Source organism: Oncorhynchus tshawytscha, linkage group LG21 (assembly GCF_018296145.1).
Source record: "Oncorhynchus tshawytscha isolate Ot180627B linkage group LG21, Otsh_v2.0, whole genome shotgun sequence".
Lineage (NCBI taxonomy): Eukaryota > Metazoa > Chordata > Actinopteri > Salmoniformes > Salmonidae > Oncorhynchus > Oncorhynchus tshawytscha.
In genome coordinates, this window is record NC_056449.1 from 6,473,986 (window position 1) to 6,495,886 (window position 21,901).

General features: G+C 45.8%; 1 protein-coding gene across 10 annotated transcripts in view; it reads left to right on the plus strand.

Annotated features, from left to right (window-relative positions):
* The window catches only part of LOC112220792 (janus kinase and microtubule-interacting protein 1-like), a 42,424-nt gene extending 20,741 nt beyond the window's left edge, over nt 1-21,683 (plus strand). For 2 of the 10 annotated variants that reach the window (XM_024382695.2, XM_042302937.1), the window contains exons 11-30: nt 435-563; nt 788-871; nt 1,943-2,005; nt 2,139-2,237; nt 3,208-3,309; nt 3,392-3,445; nt 3,589-3,654; nt 3,762-3,830; nt 3,979-4,056; nt 7,234-7,440; nt 9,623-9,688; nt 9,867-9,942; nt 10,026-10,676; nt 12,008-12,139; nt 12,614-15,968; nt 16,089-16,200; nt 17,051-17,421; nt 17,511-17,649; nt 18,146-18,763; nt 20,478-21,683. In XM_024382695.2, the coding sequence (XP_024238463.2) occupies nt 435-563; nt 788-871; nt 1,943-2,005; nt 2,139-2,237; nt 3,208-3,309; nt 3,392-3,445; nt 3,589-3,654; nt 3,762-3,830; nt 3,979-4,056; nt 7,234-7,440; nt 9,623-9,688; nt 9,867-9,917 (1,068 nt within the window). In that variant the 3' untranslated portion in view covers nt 9,918-9,942; nt 10,026-10,676; nt 12,008-12,139; ... (4 more) ...; nt 18,146-18,763; nt 20,478-21,683. The remainder of the gene's footprint in view (nt 1-434; nt 564-787; nt 872-1,942; nt 2,006-2,138; nt 2,238-3,207; nt 3,310-3,391; nt 3,446-3,588; nt 3,655-3,761; nt 3,831-3,978; nt 4,057-7,233; nt 7,441-9,622; nt 9,689-9,866; nt 9,943-10,025; nt 10,677-12,007; nt 12,140-12,613; nt 15,969-16,088; nt 16,201-17,050; nt 17,422-17,510; nt 17,650-18,145; nt 18,764-20,477) is intronic. The other 8 variants (XM_042302933.1, XM_042302931.1, XM_042302935.1 and 5 more) reach the window with 8 other exon arrangements.
* Nucleotides 21,684-21,901: the final 218 nt, after the last annotated feature.

Consider the following 21,901-nt stretch of genomic DNA (forward strand, 5'->3'; position numbering starts at 1 on the left):
AAAAGGATAAGTAGCACATCGTTTTTAAATGTTTGCATGCTTTACTCATTCATAAAAGCAATAGCTGATTTTAAAGGGGGTGTGGCAGATTTCAAAACTCGAGAAGGATACACTTGTGCTTCCTCACGAAAAGGAGGCTATTGAGGAGGTGAGGACTGTCTTCCGTTAGCCTATTAAAGAATTGACACTCCTTGACCACTCATTGGTTTCCAGGTCACGGAAGAGCGATAAGTGAGAAAAGGTGTGTGTGTGTATTTGCTGTTTAGCAGTGGTGTATTGGTAAAATAAATTGGTGCGTAAATGCTGATGGCCCTTCACTGAATAAAGTAACACTCCCTATATTTTCAATGCATTTTTCAGCTGTAAGTGGGTAAATGCTTGCGCAAATTTAATGGTGTTCAGGTGTGTGTTTGACCCTGTCTCTGTTCCTCCAGGGTGTATCTCGTGAAGAGGCAGAACTGAGGTTCAGACAGCTGACCAGAGAGTACCAGGCTCTCCAGCGGGCCTACGCCCTCCTGCAGGAACAGGCTGGGGGGTCGCACGACGCTGAGAGAGAAGCCAGGGTTAGTAGCTTTAACCTTTGACTCCTACCCCTTTATGACCCCTAACACCTTCCCCTAAAATCTATCCATAAACTCCGGATGTGACCATCACTGTCTCAAAACACGAGTACAATATTTAATGTTCTTTGTTCTTGAAGGGCTGCAGGTTGTACAGGCTTTTGTTCCAGCCCAGCACTAACTCTATTCAACTAATTTGACTCTGGCCTCTGTTCCTGTTCCCGCAGAACCGTGAGCAGTTGCAGGCAGATCTAATAGGCTGCAAGGCAAAGATTGGCGACCTGGAGAAGGCATTAGCCGAGAGGGGGCAGGTAAAGGAGGAAAAAGGGCGGGGAGAAGACTGGGAGGTGTCTTGGCTGCTCCGCTCTCATTGACCCTGCTGCTTGTCTGTCTGGGGGCTTTGCTTTTGGCCTGGTGCTACGCCGACCGGATCTGCTGCAGAATCCTGTGATGTCGCTCTGATGTCACAACTCTGCCCTATTTGCATGCTCCAACCATTGTTGACACTGGAAAAGAGCCAATCGGCATTAGATCTACTCATGATCAAATTGATGGAATGTTACGTCACGCCAAACAAATCCACCAATCATACCAAATTATACCATTTACAGACATGACTATGACAGACACAAGGTTGATTAAAAAAAAAATCTGATAATAATCACATTATGTGGAAATCCTCTTATTCCTCTGTAAAGATATGCCAATTTGATTATTTCCATGTTTTAAGCAATCGCATTTGTAAAATCACAGAGTGAAATATATATATATATAGTGAAGACTATCTGGATTTGGGGTCAAAACCAATGGATAGCGAATGCAGATGGCATAAGTGTTCAATCTGATTGTTGAATGCTCAGAATGATTTCATTCGATTGAACAGATCTAAGACTGGGCAGCGTTTCACAGAGGTCAGAACTCCTAGCTACCTCCTGTCATTCTCTATTACCTGTTGCATGCGTCACATTGGTTTACTGCGTGTTACCGTTTTGTGCCACTGTGGCCTTGTTGCACTGCTCGCACATCTAAGGGGGGTGGGGGGCTCAATATTCCCGTTCCTCTGATCTGCATATTGTTCACTGTAATACTGGTGATGTCCTTCCTCTCTGTTTTCATTTTTTGTTCAATAAAGCCATGCTACACCACTTTCCTCTGTTTGTCTTATGCTGTTCACGGTTTGAAATCATAATTTCACTTATTTTGGGCTCGTGAGTCTTTGTTGTAAAGCAGCTCAGGTAGGGGCTGGATCTGTTAGGGTTTTGGTGCTTTATGTATGTTCAGTATCCCTTCTGGGTGGCATGGTTCTCTTTTTCTCCCCTGTGATTCTGTGTTGTGATGCTTTTGTTTTCTTCTGAGACGTGTGTGACTGTATGTTTCTCCAGGACTCTAAGTGGGTGGAGGAGAAGCAGTACCTCATCAGGGCCAATCAGGAACTCCACGACAAGGTAAGACGCCTCCTACTTCCTCTGTCACTCAACACTGTCCTGTGAGCCATCTGGAAGGAAAGGACACGAGGATGTGGCACATTTTGAGTGTATACTTTAATATATGTGTGTGTGTGTGTGTGTGTGTTTGTAGATGAGTGTGTTACAGCAGGCTGAGTCGAAGCTGCAGGCAGAGGTGCAGGACTCGAGGGACCAGAATGAGCTGCTGGAATTCAGAGTGCTAGAGCTGGAAGTAAGAGAGTGTACGACCATCAAACTGTCCCCAGGGGGTGACACCGGCCTGCACACCCGACGCAGGACCTACATACAGTGACCAGAATATACACACACACACACACACACACACACACTACTGTGCTTCGACCCATTATATGTTCCCTGTATTTCCTCGTTTTGCTTTCTGACTGCCTTACCATCCCCACTGAACTGGAAACTTGTATTTTTGAAGTTGAAAGATGTATAAGAATGTTGTCTTAAGTGAGATGAATATAAATTTGTATGGAATAAAATGTATTTAAGTTCACCATCCACCCCATCTTTGTTCATTTGTCTCCCCTCCCTGCATGTAGTTAAGTTTTATTTACTTTCATAAACAAATGTACGTTTATTTCAGTTTGATACATGACTTTCAAACCATTAGTCACACATGTCCTGGATTTTCTTTTTAAATGTTCTCAACAGAAGATTGACTGCATAGCTTTCCACCTTTCAGGTTTCACGTTTCAATCACACTGCCTCCAACAACTGACATAGGATCAGTGTCTTTTGTTATGACATCATAGAATATATACTCTATCACTTCAAGATGAGATCAACTCATAATACACAGACTCCTAAGGAAGGGTGGACCCCCATAACGGACCCAAAGATCTTCAGTCACTTGCACACTCGTACATTTGAATATGTTTTAAAACCCCATTTGCTTTGGTTTGAGTCGCCTTTAAAAACATGTTTCTCCACCCACCTTATTTGGACAGATTCTGAGCATGCTCTCCTCATCATGTAAGTACTGTACATCATTCAGTTCAGTTCCCAACCATGACCCATTCACTTAACACTCTCACTCACCAACCTACCCAATCAGAATGTTCGTTGGATTGTGCTGTCTCTTTAGGGGGCTGACTTTTTGTGGCACATGAAGTGGATGGGGAGGATTGTGTGTGTGTACGATGGTGGGGTTAACTGTCTGTGTTGTCCAATAGGAGAGGGAACGCAGGTCTCCTGCCATGGGCTTCCACATGACCACCTTCCCAGAGAACACCAACAGCGCTCTGCAGATATACTGTCATCAGGAGGGCATCAAGGTATCTCTCTCTCTCTCTGTCTGTCTCGCTCTTCCCCTCTCTCTCTCTCCTTATATGAACTGGATGTGTGAACCCTCTTTAGGATGTGGTTATTCCAGATCTGATGAAGAAGCTGGATATCCTGGGAGATAATGGGGTGAGTTCACATTAGTCTCCACTCTTCCTAATGCTCTTAGTAAAACTCACACGGCTAATTTTACTTCTCAATTAAAACCTTAAATACTTTCATTCTTCCCCCCCCTGTCCTCTATCTCTTTATTTTCTCCTCTTCCTCTCCAGAACTTGCGTAACGAGGAGCAGGTTGTCGTCATTCAGGCGAGGACGGTTCTCTCAATGTGTGAGAAGGTCAGTCTCTCTCCTCCTCATCGCCTCTCAGCCTGCCTTTACTGACACCTACTGGTCATATTCATTATCTACTGTGGAATTCATTCTCTCTCTCTCTCTCTCCATAGTGGTTAAAGCAGATAGACAGCACAGAGGCAGCCCTGACCCAGAAGATGATTGACCTGGAGAATGAGAAGGTGAGAGGAAAAAGACAAACTGAACACGCATCAGTGGTTCTTCTACAACTTCCACATACGGTACACGACACCGTTGTCTTGATGTGAAATCATATCGTGTGATGTCAAGTCCTGGGATGTCATATCCTCTGTGCTGTGGCTGTTCCAGGACCTGTTCAGTAAGCAGAAGGGCTTCCTGGAGGAGGAGCTGGACTACAGGAAGCAGGCCCTGGATCAGGCCTACATGGTACGACACAGCAGCACGATGGGACAAGAGGGTTTACTCTACATCTGTCTCCTGCTTGTAGGAACATGGGTGGTTGTCCTCTGTAGCTCAGTTGGTAGAACATGGTGCCTTTAATGTTACGATAGTGGGTTCGATTCCTGGGACCGCCCATATGTAAAAATGTATCCACACATGACTAAGTCACTTTAGATAAAAGCATCTGCTGGATGGCATATATTGTTCTAATATTATAAAAACCCAATGGTCATTATATTATCGAGCACCAGTTCTAATCAAGATCACATTTCGTTTCGTAAAGTGCGAGCTTGTTGTAGGCCTTCATGTAGACACACCGTCAGCCCTCTAGCTGATGTAAACCCATCAAACATCATGAACCCAGAGACCAAACCCTGTTTGAGTTTGTGTTGTCGGGATACTGCATCTTTTACCTCAATGAATCCCTGTTTGCACTGGGTACTAAAGGACAGAAAGAGACATGCCCTACTGAGTGGGGAAGTATGGCTGAGCGTTCACTGTTCAGACATATCCCTAGTACTTTAAGACTCAATGCCTGAGGGAAATGTGTGATTCTAATGAGAAGGTGTTTTGGAGGGAACAAACGTAGGCTATAGATGTGTGAATGCCTGAGTACAGAGTAAAGGCATGTAAACAGCCCATATGTTTTATGTTCTTCAAATCCCTAACTGGATTCAAGACTCACTGCCACCATATACAAGTGGGGCAAAAAAAGTATTTAGTCAGCCACCAATTGTGCAAGTTCTCCCACTTAAAAAGACGAGAGGCCTGTAATTTTCATCATAGGTACACTTCAACTATGACAGAGAAAATGAGAAAAGAAAGGATTAGGATTAGGATTTTTTGTAGGATTTTTTATTAATTTATTTGAAAATTATGGTGGAAAATAAGTATTTGGTCACCTACAAACAAGCAAGATTTCTGGCTCTCACAGACCTGTAACTTTTTCTTTAAGAGGATCCTCTGTCCTCCACTCGTTACCTGTATTAATGGCACCTGTTTGAACTTGTTATCAGTATAAAAGACACCTGTCCACAACCTCAAACAGTCACACTCCAAACCCCACTATGGCCAAGACCAACGAGCTGTCAAAGGACACCAGAAACAAAATTGTAGACCTGCACCAGGCTGGGAAGACTGAATCTGCAATAGGTAAGCAGCTTGGTTTGAAGAAATCAACTGTAGGAGCAAATATTAGGAAATGGAAGACATACAAGACCACTGATAATCTCCCTCGATCTGTGGCTCCACGCAAGATTTCACCCCATGGGGTAAAAATAATCACAAGAACGTTGAGCAAAAATCCCAGAACCACACGGGGGGACCTAGTGAATGACCTGCAGAGAGCTGGGACCAAAGTAACAAAGCCTACCATCAGCAAGGGCATTGAAGATGAAACGTGGCTGGGTCTTTCATCGTGACAATGATCCCAAACACACCGCCCGGGCAACGAAGGAGTGGCTTCGTAAGAAGCATTTCAAGGTCCTGGAGTGGCCTAGCCAGTCTCCAGATCTCAACCCCATAGAAAATCTTTGGAGGGAGTTGAAAGTCCATGTTGCCCAGCAACAGCCCCAAAACATCACTGCTCTAGAGGAGATCTGCATGAAGGAATGGGTCAAAATACCAGCAACAGTGTGTGAAAACCTTGTGAAGACTTACAGAAAATGTTTGACCTCTGTCATTGCCAACAAAGGGTATATAACAAAGTATTGAGAAACTTTTGTTATTGACTAAATACTTATTTTCCACCATAATTTGCAAATAAATTAATTAAAAATCCTACAATGTGATTTTCTGGATTTTTTTTCTCATTTTGTCTGTCATAGTTGAAGTGTACCTATGATGAAAATTACAGGCCTCATCTTTTTAAGCGGGAGAACTTGCACAATTGGTGGCTGACTAAATACTTTTTGCCCCACTGTAAGTAAAATGAAATTGTATTGGTCACATACACATGGTTCGTGGATTTTAATGCGAGTGTAGCAAAATGCTTGTGCTTCTAGTTTTGACAATGCTCCCTCTGCTGTTTCCTGAAGTCCACGATCATCTCCTTTGTTTTGTTGACGTTGAGTGAGAGGTTATTTTCCTGACACCACACTCCGAGGGTCCTCACCTCCTCCCTGTAGACCGTCTCGTCGTTGTTGGTAATCAAGCCTAAAACTGTAGAGTCTTGACTTGATGATTTAGTTGGAACCGTGCTTGGCCACGCAGTCATGGGTGAACAAGGAGTACAGGAGAGGGCTGAGAACGCACCCTTGTAGGGCCCCAGTGTTGAGGATCAGCGGGGTGGATATGTTTCCTACCTTCACCACCTGGGGGGGCTGTCAGAAAGTCCAGGACCCAGTTGTACAGGGTGGGGTCGAGACCCTCGAGCTTAATGACGAGTTTGGAGGGTACCATGGTATTAAATGCTGAGCTGTTGTCAATGAACAGCATTCTTACATAGGTATTCCTCTTGTCCAGATGGGATAGGGCAGTGTGCAGTGTCATGGCGATTGCATCGTCAGTGGACCTATTGGGGTGGTAAGCAAATTGAACTGGGTCTAGGGTATCAGGTAAGGTGGAGGTGATATGCTCCTTGACTAGTCTCTCAAAGCACTTTATGATGACAGAAGTGAGTGCAAAGGGACGATAGTCATTTAGTTCAGGTACCTGAGCTTTCTTGCAAACAGGAACAATGGTGTCCCTCTTGAAGCATGTGGGGGCAACCGACTGGGATAGGGAGCGATTGAATATGTCCGTAAACACACCAGCCAGCTGGTCTGCGCATGCTCTGAGGACGCGGCTGGGGATGCTATCTGGGCCGGCAGCCTTGCGAATGTTAACACTTTTAAAGTCAGGCAACAGTAAGAGTATGTAGCATTCACTTCCATGTATACATTTTATTCAGTGTTTTTTTTGTTGGTGTGTATTTGTGTTTTTAGTTCCACTTTATATTGTGTCAGTAGAAGCATGTATTTACATGGTAACTACACTGGCGTAATAAGACATAGTTGTAAGTACTATGTAACAAAGTGTACTTAGCACCTACACTTTAGTTACTATGCAATTGCCATGAACAACACATCATTTTAGCAACACTAGATATAAAGTGGAACAGTGTTTTCCATCTATGCCATGATCACAGTGGCATGCCTGTGTGTGTGTGTGGCTGTATGACAGAGGATCGCGGAGCTGGAGGCTACGCTGTATAACGCTCTGCAGCAGGAGCCCGGGGGGCGTGCGGTGGCAGAGTCTCTGTCCGACAGGCAGAGGGAGGAGCTGGGGCTAGCCGTGGACAAACTGCGGAGGCAGATACTCAGGCAGAGCCGCCAGTATGACAGTCAGATCTTACAGGAGCGCATGGAGCTCCTACAGCAGGCCCAGCAGGTAAGGAAAGGCCTTAACCTGCAGCCGCCACAGAGAAAAGATGCAGTATCCCTCCCTCCCTCTACATGTATGTTGTGTTTTGGATGCAGTATCCCTCCCTCCCTCTACATGTATAAATAAAGATGCAGTATCCCTCCCTCCCTCTACATGTATGAGTGTTGGTGTATTTGTATAAAGATGCAGTATCCCTCCCTCCCTCTACATGTATGAGTGTTGGTGTATTTGTATAAAGATGCAGTATCCCTCCTGCTTTTGTGTGTGTGTGTGTGAGTGGCTATGTTTTGTGTATCCCTCCAAATGTCAGCATTTCACAGAAGCCCTATCCAGAATTCTAATCGTCTTCATACGTCTCACCTCGCAACTAAAAGTCTTACACTCAACGTAACACGTCTTCATACGTCTCACCTCGCAACTAAAAGTCTTACACTCAACGTAACACGTCTTCATACGTCTCACCTCGAAACTAAAAGTCTTACACTCAACGTAACACGTCTTCATACGTCTCACCTCGCAACTAAAAGTCTTACACTCAACGTAACACGTCTTCATACGTCTCACCTCGCAACTAAAAGTCTTACACTCAACGTAACACGTCTTCATACGTCTCACCTCGAAACTAAAAGTCTTACACTCAACGTAACACGTCTTCATACGTCTCACCTCGCAACTAAAAGTCTTACACTCAACGTAACACGTCTTCATACGTCTCACCTCGCAACTAAAAGTCTTACACTCAACGTAACACGTCTTCATACGTCTCACCTCGCAACTAAAAGTCTTACACTCAACGTAACACGTCTTCATACGTCTCACCTCGCAACTAAAAGTCTTACACTCAACGTAACACGTCTTCATACGTCTCACCTCGCAACTAAAAGTCTTACACTCAACGTAACACGTCTTCATACGTCTCACCTCGCAACTAAAAGTCTTACACTCAACGTAACACGTCTTATCTTAACCTTGTTTGTTATTATTTGAAATGCAACCTTTATTTAACTAGGCAAGTCAGTTTACAATGACGGACTACCCTGGGAACAGTGGGTTTAACTGCCTTGTTCAGGGGCAGAACGAAGGATTTTTTTACATTGTCAGCTCGGGGATTCGTTCCAGCAACCTTTCGGGTTACTGGCCCAACTCTCTAACCACTAGGCTACCTGCCGCCCTAATCTTAACCTTATGCTATCCCAATTGCTTCAGAAACGAACCATCGTCTTTCTAATCTATAACACCATAACAGTTTACTAAAAACATCAATTCTAAAAAAAAAAAACATTCTCTGTAACTGACCTGCAGTTGAGCGATTCTTCCCAGTCAGTGGTCTCCTCCACCAGCTGTGCTGGTTGCAATTTTAGGATCTCACACTAATCACAACCCTTAAAACAGCTCTTTTCCAGGCCCCGCCTCCTCTCTGGCTGACTCAGCTGTCTTGTGGTTTTGACCTAAGCAGCTTTTAGCATTCAGGTCAGCCACGCAAATGTGATCAGTGTGCTTCCAGTGTTTCAAAACTCTATCAGGAGCATAGAAATGGTATTAAATGACTCTTCGTGTTCCTAATTCTATGATCAGGAGTACCTACCAGAGGATTGGGACTGTTAATGGGTCCAGTGAAGGCTCTTGGATTCCACACGGAGTGTGTTCGTCTCAAATGCCAAGTTCTTTCTCATCAGCCTGTAGTGTTTAAAGGAGCAATCTGCAGTTGCTACAAACATTTTTAGGCTTTTAGTCCCTGCAATCGTAGCTCTGTCCATGAGTTTGAGAGTGGCACATTTCTCCAGCACAATCCCTCCTCTGTTATTTTTCAAACTGCAGATTCCCCCCTTTTGAAGGACAGGGAAGTTGTAGAGGGAAGCAGGGCCAGTGTAGCCAATACCAAAGGTTCTAGGTTTTTTTACCTCTAATCTTCTTTCAGTCAACAAATCAGATCCTGGTCTTACAGAACAAAGTTCACTTTTTGCCAGCTGACTCTGCAACAGCTGCCATGGTAACATGGTAGGAGCACAGGTTTTTGGGAATATGTGGAAACAGACTCTGTTTAGCAACCATAACCATTTTCGACTTCAACTGTGAAGATAATGACAGACCGTAAAGGCCACACATTACCCATGTGAACTATCGTATGCTGCCTGTCATAAGTATGACGTTGACCTCCTGAACTCTCGGTTCTGTGTTTGCGTTGCAGAGAATAAGGCAGTTGGAAGACATGATTGAGATGCAAAAGAGACAAGTAAAGGAAATAGAAGAAAAGGTATATATGTCATGTAGAGTTTCTACGTTTCATAGTGATGAATGTGGTGCGGCATGGGAGCATGAAGACCGCCTTTTTTTTTTTTTTTACTTTGAATTATTCAAGATAACAGTAACACTTGTCTTCTTTTCTCTCCTTTTATCACTATTTTCAATTCTTCTTTTTTTTTTTTTTTTAGTTTTTGTTCCTCTTCTTGTTTTTCTCTCTAGCTTTTATTCTTTGGCCTTAATGACACTGACATGGACCGACAACAGGTAAATGATACACACCTACACAACCGTCATAATACTGTGTAATAACATGTATGATTTTGAGGGCCATTTGTCTGTTTTCACAGGTGCTAAGGCGCTCAGGTGGAGAGTGAGGAAGAGAAACACAACATATTTTTTTTTTTTTTTTCATGCATTTATAGATGGTTCACAAACCTTATGGCCTTTTTGATACACGTGCACTTTTGTGGAAAACACTTACCTGGAATGCAAAACAAAACCATGACTTTGAAAAGTGAACAAATATCAGAGACATGTAAAAGAGGTATATCAGAGATTTTTTTTTTAATAACGGAAATGTCCCCTACCATTTTTGGAAGTGGAACATTTAGCCAAACTCTAATGTGAGTTCTAAAAAGCAAGAACATTGTAACTGGAACTCTGAAGCAGGTCAATAAAGGAACAGAGAAACTGAGATGGAGACAGTGCCTCAGATGGATTTAGAGCCAGACAACGAAAGAGTGCAATCGTAGAGGAGGAAGGAGAAAGAGTTGATTCAAAAAAGCAGGACGATTTCCAAACAGACGAGCCAAGTCCTGGGCATTCCCAGAAAGCTCAGTGCAGGAGGGTCTCCATGGAAACAGCTGGCGAAACGGCTGTCATGGCCAAAGTTCAATGAGCAAGAAGTGAAAGCTCTGTACTCCGGAGTAGAGCGATACCAGAGGACTATGGGGACAGAATGTGTCACCGGTCTGTGAAACACAAAGAATCCTCAATTGGTAAGTGACTTTATAAACTCAGCAAAAAAGAGAAACATCCTCTCAATGTCAACTGCGTTTATTTTCAGCAAACTTAACATGTGTAAATATTTGTATGAACATAACAGGATTCAACAACTGAGACATAAACTGAACAAGTTCCACAGACATGTGACTAACAGAAATGAAATAATGTGTCCCTGAACAAAGGGGTGTCAAAATCAAAAGTAACAGTCAGTATCTGGTGTGGCCACCAGCTGTGTTAAGTACTGCAGTGCCTCTCCTCCTCATGAGACTGCACCAGATGTGCCAGTTCTTGCTGTGAGATGTTACCCCACTCTTCTACCAAGGCACCTGCAAGTTCCCGGACATTTCTGGGGCGAATGTCCCTAGCCCTCACCCTCCGATCCAACAGGTTCCAGACGTGTGCTGGTGTGTGCTGTGACACACCACCCCAGACCATGACGGACCCTCCACATCCAAATCGATCCCACTCCAGAGTACAGGCCTCGGTGTAACGCTCATTCCTTCGACGATAAACGCAAATCCGACCATCACCCTTGGTGAGACAAAACCGCAACTCATCAGTGAAGAGCACTTTTTGCCAGTCCTGTCTGCTCCAGCGACGGTGGGTTTGTGCCCACCGGTTGTTGCCGGTGATGTCTGGTGAGGACCTGCCTAATAACAGGCCTACAAGCCCTCAGTCCAGCCTCTCTCAGCCTTTTGCGGACAGTCTGAGCACTGATGGAGGGATTGTGCGTTCCTGGTGTAACTCGGGCAGGTGTTGTTGCCATCCTGTACCTGTCCCGCAGGTGTGATGTTCGGATGTACCGATCCTGTTCAGATGTTGTTACACGTGGTCTGCCACTGTGAGGACAATCAGCTGTCCGTCCTGTCTCCTTGTCTTGCGTCTCACAGTACGGACATATCTGCAGTCCTCATGCCTCCTTGCAGCATGCCAAAGGCACGTTCACGCAGATGAGCAGGGACCCTGGGCATCTTTCTTTTGGTGTTTTTCAGAGTCAATAGAAAGTCCTCTTTAGTGTCCTAAGTTTTCATTACTGTGACCTTAATTGCCTACCGTCTGTAAGCTGTTAGTCTTTACAATCATTCCACCGGTGCATGTTCATTAATTGTTTATGGTTCATTGAACAAGCATGGGAAACAGTGTTTAAACCCTTTACAATAAAGATCTGTGTAGTTATTTGGATTTTTATGAATTATCTTTGAAAGACAGGGTCCTGAAAAAGAGACGTTTTCATTTTTTACTGAGTTTATTATCACATGACTGTATTTGTCTAACTTCAGTTACCCTGACAAAACAAACCCAACACACATACTTCCTTCTCCAGCTGTGTTGTGCAGTTCTGTGCAGCTGGCACCCCAGACCTCCAGGTTTTGACCCATAGAGTGAACCTTCTAGAGCACAGCCTGAGAGACAACGTCAGCTCCTTTACTGAGTCTGAGAGCTTGCTGCACAACAGGTGAGGAGCAGGTGACAGAGACACGGGGATCTCACATCACACAGCTACAACATATGGCCACAACCATATCACATTGCACACACTGTCGTGCTAACATGCAGTTTACCACACGGAATGCTGACACACTAAGACTCTTAGCATGGTATCACTGTTTGTGGGGTTTATTTCTAACATTGCCGTCAGTAAGGTATGTGTGCACACTTCTACTTTCTCTTGGACAGATGACTGGCAAAAATAATTTGACAGTAGGAGGTCTCATCTCTGTTTAATGCTAATGTTATGCTATGCTAATCGTGCGATGCTATGCTAATCGTGCGATGCTATGCTAATCGTGCGATGCTATGCTAATCGTGCGATGCTATGCTAATCGTGCGATGCTAATCGTGCGATGCGATGCTAATCGTGCGATGCGATGCTAATCGTGTAATTGTCATGTGATCTAATGAGTCATGTTGTCATCCTGTGCTGGAGCAGAGAGTTGGAGGTGCCAGAGCAGAGCCTGCTACAGAAGGTGGAGGACCTCACAGCACACTCAGTCCTCCACTGTCCCAGCATGCAGCGACGCCAGAGGCTGGACGAGCGGCTCCACGCACTCAGGGAGGAGGTGCGCTTCATGGTGAGTAGAGACTGTACTGAGCTTTACATTAGCTTCAATGAGGCTTATAGAGTGAGAAGTACTCAAATGTACATGTCCTGTAAGCTGTACTGTAAATTGTAGTATAAGCCTGTAATTATTGTGTAAGTGTAATTATTGTGTAAGTGTATTGTGAGTGTGGTTTAAATCTATCATTTCTCAGGTGTAGTGCTCTTGTGACTGTAGTCTCCCTCTCTGTTGCATTATATGAGATGTGTATGACATTACTCAGATGTGAGGAGTAACTGTGTCATAGTTCTATCATGACCGGTCCTTCCCAGTACCAGGAGAAGGAGCATAGGAATCGTGTGTGTGGAGGGAGAGGCTACAGTGCTGCCAGGCCCAGCTCCGGGCTAAAGAGGAGGAGATGGGTTGCCAGCCTCAGTACTTTGAGCACTTTAAGAGCCAGCTGCAGCTCAAGTTCGGCCTGGCCAGAGACGAGGAGCAGGGCCTGCAGACCAGAGTCCACCAGCTGGAGAGACATGTTCTGGAGATGTTTGTATCTTCATCCACCAACATAGCCACTGTAAACGCAGCTAGCGTCAACTACCCTGTCATGGTGCCAACGGTACACAGAGTCCCAAAGACTGGCCCACCCAAGGGAGGAAAGAGAGGAGGAGGATGGGGAGGGTGAGGAGGAAAATACACAGTGGAGACGCTACGGACAGCACCTCCAGCAGAAGCAGGGAGAGGATGAAATAGAAATAGAGGAAGAAAGAGAGGGGGGAGAGAGAGAGAGAGAGAGCGTGAGGGAGAGGGGGGTGAGGACAGACGGAGAGGCTTCATCCTCAGCCTCCAGGAGGACCTCAGGGGGCTGTTGGAGAATGAGGAGCAGGGGCTGGAGGAGCAGAGGGGGCTGTTGGAACAGCTGCAGGATGCGCAGCAGAATGGCCACTTCCTGTCGTGTAAGGTGGAGGAAATGAGGACGGTGGTCCACAGGCTCAAGCTGAATGAGAGCTCCATGATGGAGGAGGTGGAGGAACTGCAAGAGGAGAACCAGAGACTGTAAGAGGCTCAGCCACACCCTGAGACAGATCAACCACAGCCCGGACTCTACTGACCCCCGTCTCTACCCCCAGCCCTAGCTCTGGTGCCAGCCCAGGGACTCCAGCCCCAGCCTGGCTACCGCCCTGCCAAACACCCCTGCCATGGCTCAACCAGTCCCCTGCCACATGGACAACACTGACCCGGTGAGTGATGACATTGAAGCTAATGTGGAGTTGACTCTTAATCAGTAGTAGATCTTAAGTCTAAATTGTTGAAGAGTTCGGCCTCAAGAATGTAAATGAGTACAATTACAAGCAAATTGTACAATGGATTATAATGTGGGATTGTCATGGGTTTAGCTGCACAGTGGAATGTTGATCTGATTAACTACAGAGGAACTAAAGAGTGTGGCTGGCTTGTGTGTTTGAGACTGGGAGCCTAGGGGACTGGTGTCTTGGTCCTAGGGGCTTCCCCTCTCTCAACCTGAGAGAGGAGACTGAAGCACTGAGAGAGGCTTACTGGAGCATGGGGGCGACGTGGACTCACTCCGGGACCACAGCTGGAGAGCACGCTCTGACACACACAGGACCAGCTGCACAGGGTGACCGAGGAGAACGCCCGTCTGAAATGTAAACTCAGGGAGAAATGGGGGGCCTGTGAGGCGGAGTGGGGGTGCTAGCTAGGAGGGAAAAGCATGACAGGAAATGCCCAGGAAAACAGGGTGCCAATTCATAACCTAATTCCCCAGGTTAGCAGAAAGCTTACCACAACTCCAACCCAGAATAATACTACCCTAGTCTTAGCCGATAATGACCTAACCCTGTATGCCTTAGCCCTGGATGACCTAGCTCTAGCTTTGAACCAGGAGAACCAAGGCATAGGGCAGGCGTATCAAGGAGCTCCTGCACCACATAGAGAGCCGGGATAGTAAGGTTAGTGAGAGGAAGCTAGAGAGGGAGAGCTGGAGCAGGAGAACCAGGAGCAGGGAGGTCTTATAACCGAGCTAACCAGGAAGACCAAGGAGGACCTCAACACTATCATGGAGCTGCAGCAGAGACTGACTGAGAGCGGTCAGCTTGGTCTACAACAGGGTGACCATGGTTTGACCACTGAGTCAGAGTGTGGTCAAAAGGGTGAGCATGCGGTCGGGTCAGTGTTCGCTCAACAGGGTCAACCCCCGGTAGGGTTCGTGACCAGTCTACAAGGTGATCACACGCCAGGGTCGGTGAATAGTGGTGAACTACAGGTTGACCACACGACCGAGTCAGTTAGGGATCAAAAGGACAGCCATTTGACCACAGAGTTAGTATCCATGCTGAGAGAGGAGAGGGGCGAGCTAATTGGGTCTCAGTGATCTCAAAGGGGAAAGGGAACAGGTTTCCCCTCTCACTCAGGTGTCAGACAGGGAAACACCAGCTAACGCGCTCCGTGTGGGTCCTGGAAGAAGAACGCGACCGGGTCAATCAGGAACTCTGCGGTTTAAAAGAAGAGCAAGTACAGTTTACCAGGTCTGAAAGATAAGAGACAAGGTGGTATGGTCAATGTGTGGTTTAAAAGAGGAGAGTGACCAGCTAGTTCCGTCAAGGTCTGGACTCCAGGAGGAGAGAGACCAGCTAGTTCAGTCAATGTCTGTTTTCTACAAGGAGAGAGAACAGCTAGTTCAGTCCAATGTCTGGTTTCCAGGAGGAGAGAGATGAGCTCTCGCAGTCTCTCTTCAGTCAAGAAGATGAGAGACCAACCTAACGAGTCACTCCACAATCTAGAAGAGGAGCGAGACCAGTTGATGCAATCCATGTGGGGTTTAAAGGGACAGAGAGACTAGCTAACACAGACACTCAGCCTTCTGGAGCAGAAGAGAGACAAACTGCCTTCAAACAGAAGACAGAGACCCGGTCAACCCGTTTAAAGAAGAGCGAGAGCAGTTGGTTCAGTTAATGGTTGTTCTGTGCGAACAAAGAGAGCATCTCACAACGGAGAGAGAGACCAGTTGCAGATGGACGTTGCTCCTTTACGGAATCAGCTACTGTCACAGGGGCGGAGTCACGACCAGCGGGTACTCTGAGAACCACGTTGGCGTGGCAACACACATAGAGGGTGTGGCTACAGAGAGCGGGGTCACTGCGCCAAAATACGGACGATGACGTCGTTCAGAGAAGTCTGGCCACGGTCTACTCCTACAAGACCATCCGCCTGGGGCAGTCTGCACAGGTATGAGCGAATCTTTGTACTTGTGTGAGTTGTGCGGTTATGTATGTTGGCACTGATGAGTTTCTGTCAGTAGTAATTGTAGTAGGAGTAGTAGCATGGCTAACTTATCCCTGTATCCAGGGAACACTTGGAAGAGGTGACAGTGGAACAGAGTGAACTGATGGAGGAGATCAAGTCGTTGGGGTCAGAACACAGAAGGTCACGAGACGAACTGGAGAAGAACCAATCGGAGGTGAGCTCTGTTTACTTCCTGTGTCCTCTTGGCCTGTCAGAGGTCAGAACAGAATCTGTGTGTGCCGGCTCAGAGGTGGCACCGTGAGCTGAGTGTGTCTGAGGTCAGGCGAGAGGAGGCTGAGAGGAGGGCAGCACACACAAAGTATCCTTCTCTCACTAACCACAGTAATAATGTCATGTGATAACACACTGGCTTTTGTTAGGTGAGGGAGGTGAAGAGGAGACCTGAAGGTCTGGAGAGTTACTAATTTAGGTAGAAGTCATCCTTTTGTACAGATCTAGGATCAGCTTAATACCTTCCCTGAATTCCAAGCCTTACCAATACAAAACTGACCAATGTCAAGGAGAAACTTGATTCTACTCTGATAAGACCACAGCTTCCTGGTTAGAGCGTTAGTGACGTTTGTTCAAAGACATGAGGAAAAGTTTTTTATTAGAAGAGAGCTTTTATTACAATCTCTAAAGAGCTGTATTTGTGGTCAGTGCATATCTTTTTGATGGTAATGTGTTTGTTATTCCAGTCAGTGTAATTTGTCTAATGGCTATTTGTCTCCTCCTCTCCATTACAATGTTCTTCTGAGAAAGGAGAGCCAGAAAGGGTGAATGGAGAATTGTGGGTGTCTGTTGGTTGTTTAGAGCTAATAGAGGATTTATTGTTGGATTTGTTTTGACTGACAGCTGTTGTCCAATGACAGGCCAAGTTGTCATGATTTGGTTTTGATTGACTGATGTTCTGTTCAATGACAAGCGAAGATTTCATGATTTTACATTTAATATTTTTATTCACAAAGTCCCAGTGTAGTCTCCTTACAGATACTGTACAACCCTTTTTCCCCTTGTCTCCCTAGGATCTCCCTTCCAAGACCAGACACCAGGTTTACTCCAGTCCCCCACCAGGTCAGGGAAACTATCCAGGTTACCCCAAACCTTGCTGCCCTCAACCGACCCAAGCATACCCCCATAACAGCTACCCCTTCTACTACTACTACTACTGCCCCCGCTCGGACTGTTAAAGCACGAAGTACCACTACCTCGTTGAAAACTGCCCCTCCAACAATTACCCTTAAAACTACAGCCCTCACTAAAGCTGCCCCCTCCACCTCTGCTCTGCCACCCACTGAGAGGACGTGACTGCCTGATGAGGACCATTGTGTCAAGAAGCTCCTCTCCAACTGCCAACCTGAACAAGCTAAAGCAACCAAACCCAGAGCTAAGCCGGGTAGAGTAGCCCAGACAACATACACTGTTTACTGTACACTTGATGGAAAGCATGGGTGTCTGATTGTTTTTTTTGTCCCGCCCCTTTAGAACCTCCAGCTGAGGTGGGCTCTGTTGAGGTCATCAGGATGGTGGGACAGAGCAGCCTCATGATTGGCTGGATGAGCTGGGCTGCAGCAACGGAACCTTTATGTATGGATACTGCCTCTCACCTGGGATACAGTAGAATGTAAATAAATGGGTTTTGGTGTTGTCCATTCTATACAGTCCAATGTCTCCGTATGCTGTGCTCATCTCGCGCTCTCTCTTTCTGTCTTTCTCTCTCTTTGTCTTTCTCTCACCCTCTCTTCCTCCCCATTTTCTCTCCCCCTCCTCTCTCTCTCTCTCTCTTTCTGTCTTTCTCTCTCTTTGTCTTTCTCTCACCCTCTCTTCCTCCCCATTTTCTCTACCCCTCCTCTCTCTCTCTCTCTCTCTCTTTCTGTCTTTCTCTCTCTTTGTCTTTCTCTCACCCTCTCTTCCTCCCCATTTTCTCTACCCCCCCCCTCTCTCTCTCCTCTCTTTGTCTTTCTCTCTCTTTGTCTTTCTCTCACCCTCTCTTCCTCCCCATTTTCTCTGTCTTTCTCTCTCTTTGTCTTTCTCTCACCCTCTCTTCCTCCTAATTTTTTCTCTCGCTCTCGCTCTCTCTCGCTCTATATATACTGGACTCCGCCCACACACCGAAACAGTGGCTCCACCCAACCAGTGAGTTCTACAGACATGCATGTGTACTTAATGTTTTGTACACTCAGTTTACCACCCTGGTGAGAGCAGAGGTCGGACTAGCTGGCCAATCAGAGGCTAGAAGCAGTGCATGCACAAGGGTGAGGATGCATGCCTATCACCCGATTGGCCAGGGCCGCAGCCTGGTGACCTCTCACATGAGTGGGGATAAAAGGTGAGAATGGGTTAGAACGGGTGAGACCAAGCAACAGGTAATCAAGTTGCAATGTCTGTGACGTCTAGGAGGAGTAATTCTGTACAGCAACCCTACCCTGACCCAACCATTTCATCTTTCAATGTTTTACTGCAGATTTTCAGCCGCACTGTCCAGTTGAAACCTTACTCACCAGATTCAGAAGCTCATCCTAAGCTTCTGTATTAATATGTGTGTGTGTGTGTGTTTGTGTTTGCTTGCTTGTGACCTGTGTGTTCTCTCTGTGTATGCATATGTGCATGATTGGCGTGCAGCTACAGTCCTCTGGTGGACAGCCCTAACCTCCACCCTAGGAGAGCTGGCCCAGAGAGGGGGAGATACTGTCACGTTGCTAGGCAACCCCCGCAACGACGGCTTCTGTGAGGCCGAGGTGAGCCAATCCCAGCCAGCCATCATTTACCAATGAACATGCAGCAATCAGCTTGTAGCTTGCACCTTTCTTTATACCAGACCAGCAGCTGTTTTGGGTGTACTGTCGTGGCCAAAAGTTTTGAGAATGACACAAATATTCATTTCCACAAAGTTTGCTGCGTCAGTGTCTTTAGATATTTTTGTCAGATATTACTATGGAATACTGAAGCATAATTACAAGCATTTCATAAGTGTCAAAGGCTTTTATTGACAATTACATGAAGCTGAATCAACGAGTCAATATTTGCAGTGTTGACCCTTCTTTTTCAAGACCTCTGCAATCCGTCCTGGCTTGGAGTTTGTCCGAATTTGTGGGTTTTTGTTTGTCCACCCACCTCTTGAGGATTGACCACAAGTTCTCAATGGGATTAAGGTCTGGGGAGTTTCCTGGCCATGGACCCAAAATATCAATGTTTTGTTCCCCGAGCCACTTAGTTATCACTTTTGCCTTATGGCAAGGTGCTCCATCATGCTGGAAAAGGCATTGTTCGTCACCAAACTGTTTCTGGATGGTTGGGAGAAGTTGCTCTCGGAGGATGTGTTGGTACCATTCTTTATTCATGACTGTGTTCTTAGGCAAAATTGTGAGTGAGCCCTTGGCTGAATGTTGTGAGTGAGCCCACACATGAATGTTCTCAGGATGCTTTACTGTTGGCATGACACAGGACTGATGGTAGCGCTCACCTTGTCTTCTCCGGACAAGCTTTTTTCCGGATGCCCCAAACAATTGGAAAGGGGTTTCATCAGAGAAAATGACTTTACCCCAGTCCTCAGCAGTCCAATCCCTGTACCTTTTGCAGAATATCAGTCTGTCCCTGATGTTTTTCCTGGAGAGAAGTGGCTTCTTTGCTGTTCTTCTTGACACCAGTCCATCCTCCAAAGGTCTTCCCCTCACTGTGCGTGCAGATGCACTCACACCTGCCTGCTGCCATTCCTGAGCAAGCTCTGCACTGGTGGTGCCCCGATCTCGCAACTGAATCAACTTTAGGAGATGGTCCTGGTGCTTGCTGGACTTTCTTGGGCGCCCTGAATCCTTCTTCAGAACAATTGAACCGTTCTCCTTGAAGTTCTTGATGATCCGATAATGGTTGATTTAGGTGCAATCTTACTGGCAGCAACATCCTTGCCTGTGAAGCCCTGTTTGTGCAAAGCAATGATGATGGCATCTGTTTCCTTGCAGGTAACCATGTTTGACAGAGGAAGAACGATGATTCCAAGCACCACCCCCCTTTTTGAAGCTTCCAGTCTGTTATTCAAACTCAATCGGTATGACAGAGTGATCTCCAGCCTTGTCCTCATCAACACTCACACCTGTGTTAACGAGAGAATCACTGACATGATGTTAGCTGGTCCTTTTGGGGCAGGGCTGAAATGCAGTGGAAATGGTTTTTGAGGATTTAGTTCATTTGCAATGCAAAGAGGGACTTTGCAATTAATTGCAATTCATCTGATCACTCTTCAAAACATTCTGGAGTATATGCAAATTGCCATCATACAAACTGAGGCAGCAGATTTTGAAAATTAATATTTGTGTCAGTCTCAAAACCTTTGGACACGACTGTAGATACTTTGAGTGGATCTGTGTCCCATGTATCTAAATGAGACTACAACAGTGTGTTTCAAGTGAGGGCAGGTGTACTGTAGATAACGTACTGAGTGACTGTGTGTTTCAGGTGAATGGCAGACTAGGTCTGGCTCCTGTTGCCTTCCTAGAGGAAGTTCTTGATCCAGACAGACATGTAAGCCCCGAAGCAACAGATGATAGACCACTGTGACGGCCAATCAGAGAGAGCGCAAGATGATAGGTCACTGTGACTGCCAATCAGAGAGAGGACAAGATGATGAGCCACTGTGACTGCCAATCAAATGATGCTTCCCTACAGAGAGATTATAGTGGCCAACATTCATGACGTCATCAAACGCTGCCTGCCTGTGACAAAAACATTCATAAGTGCTCACAGCCTAAAGTCGTTTGAAATGGAAAGCTACACTAAAGCACTAGCTGAAATGTGGGTGTGTTTGTGTGTATGGCCCAGTTTGACATTGTGCTTCTCCAAACGGATGCTTTTAACCTACATCCTGCTCATTGAGATCGTGTCAAATCACCTCTGTTCTTCAAAATCCCACGCTTTTCTGTGTCTAATCTCTCGTGGACAGACACACTTAACTGGTATCCTAGTGTCTGTCAGCAGACTGTGGGATGCGACGACTAACGAGGAACTTTGTTTCCGGTGCACAGATTTTTCGTCGCTGATTATTTTGGACAAATCACGATTTTTCCGCCTTCCTTTTTCGGGAAGAGGAGGGGACAGTTGGACCATGGACTTGCCTGTAAATTGCAACTGGAGAGGAGTTAACGGCCTGCGGCCCCTCCGCGTTCTAGTGTTTTTCTAACACATCTGCCCGCAGAACGTAATCAAGCATCTGACACAATTACACAAGATTTTAGTTTTGGGTTTCCGAGATTATTCTGTATGTGACAAGTGTCAAAAACGAAGGTGGGCCTGAATGATGTGACAACTTGTCTAACAATCTGTCCGAAAGCCTCTCTAACATGTTGGTGATATCAAGTGATAATTTTTTACGTGATGATAAAACGAAGTCGTTTTCACAAGGCCATTTTACTTGATCTTTAGGCATCGAGCCAAATATGAAAACAAAGCTCCATCCCAAAGACTTTGATATTTCTGTTCCTCGTCGTGACGTTTACAGAAAATGTTTTTTTTTTTTTTGATCCAAGTTAAATCATGAAGTCAATTGTCTGAGCTGTTCTTCCACTGTAGAATCGACTCAATCTATGAAGTCATGCCATTCAGATGGATGGATGTTTGTGACTGATATATTTTGTAGAGATGATTAAATAACCTGAGGTATGCAAAGGCTGAGTACTTTATGTGTGGCTTTCATCTCCTCATTCTCTGTCTACAGGCCTAACTGACGTGTAGCTTTTACATTCTGACCTGATTCTCCAAAGGCTTCTCAAATGAAACGGAGAAAATACACACATTCTGTTTACTGCATACTTGTCTTTAACTGATTATGATGTACGGTTGGGGGAATGGCCATGCTGCCACAAATATATTTTATATATCATTCT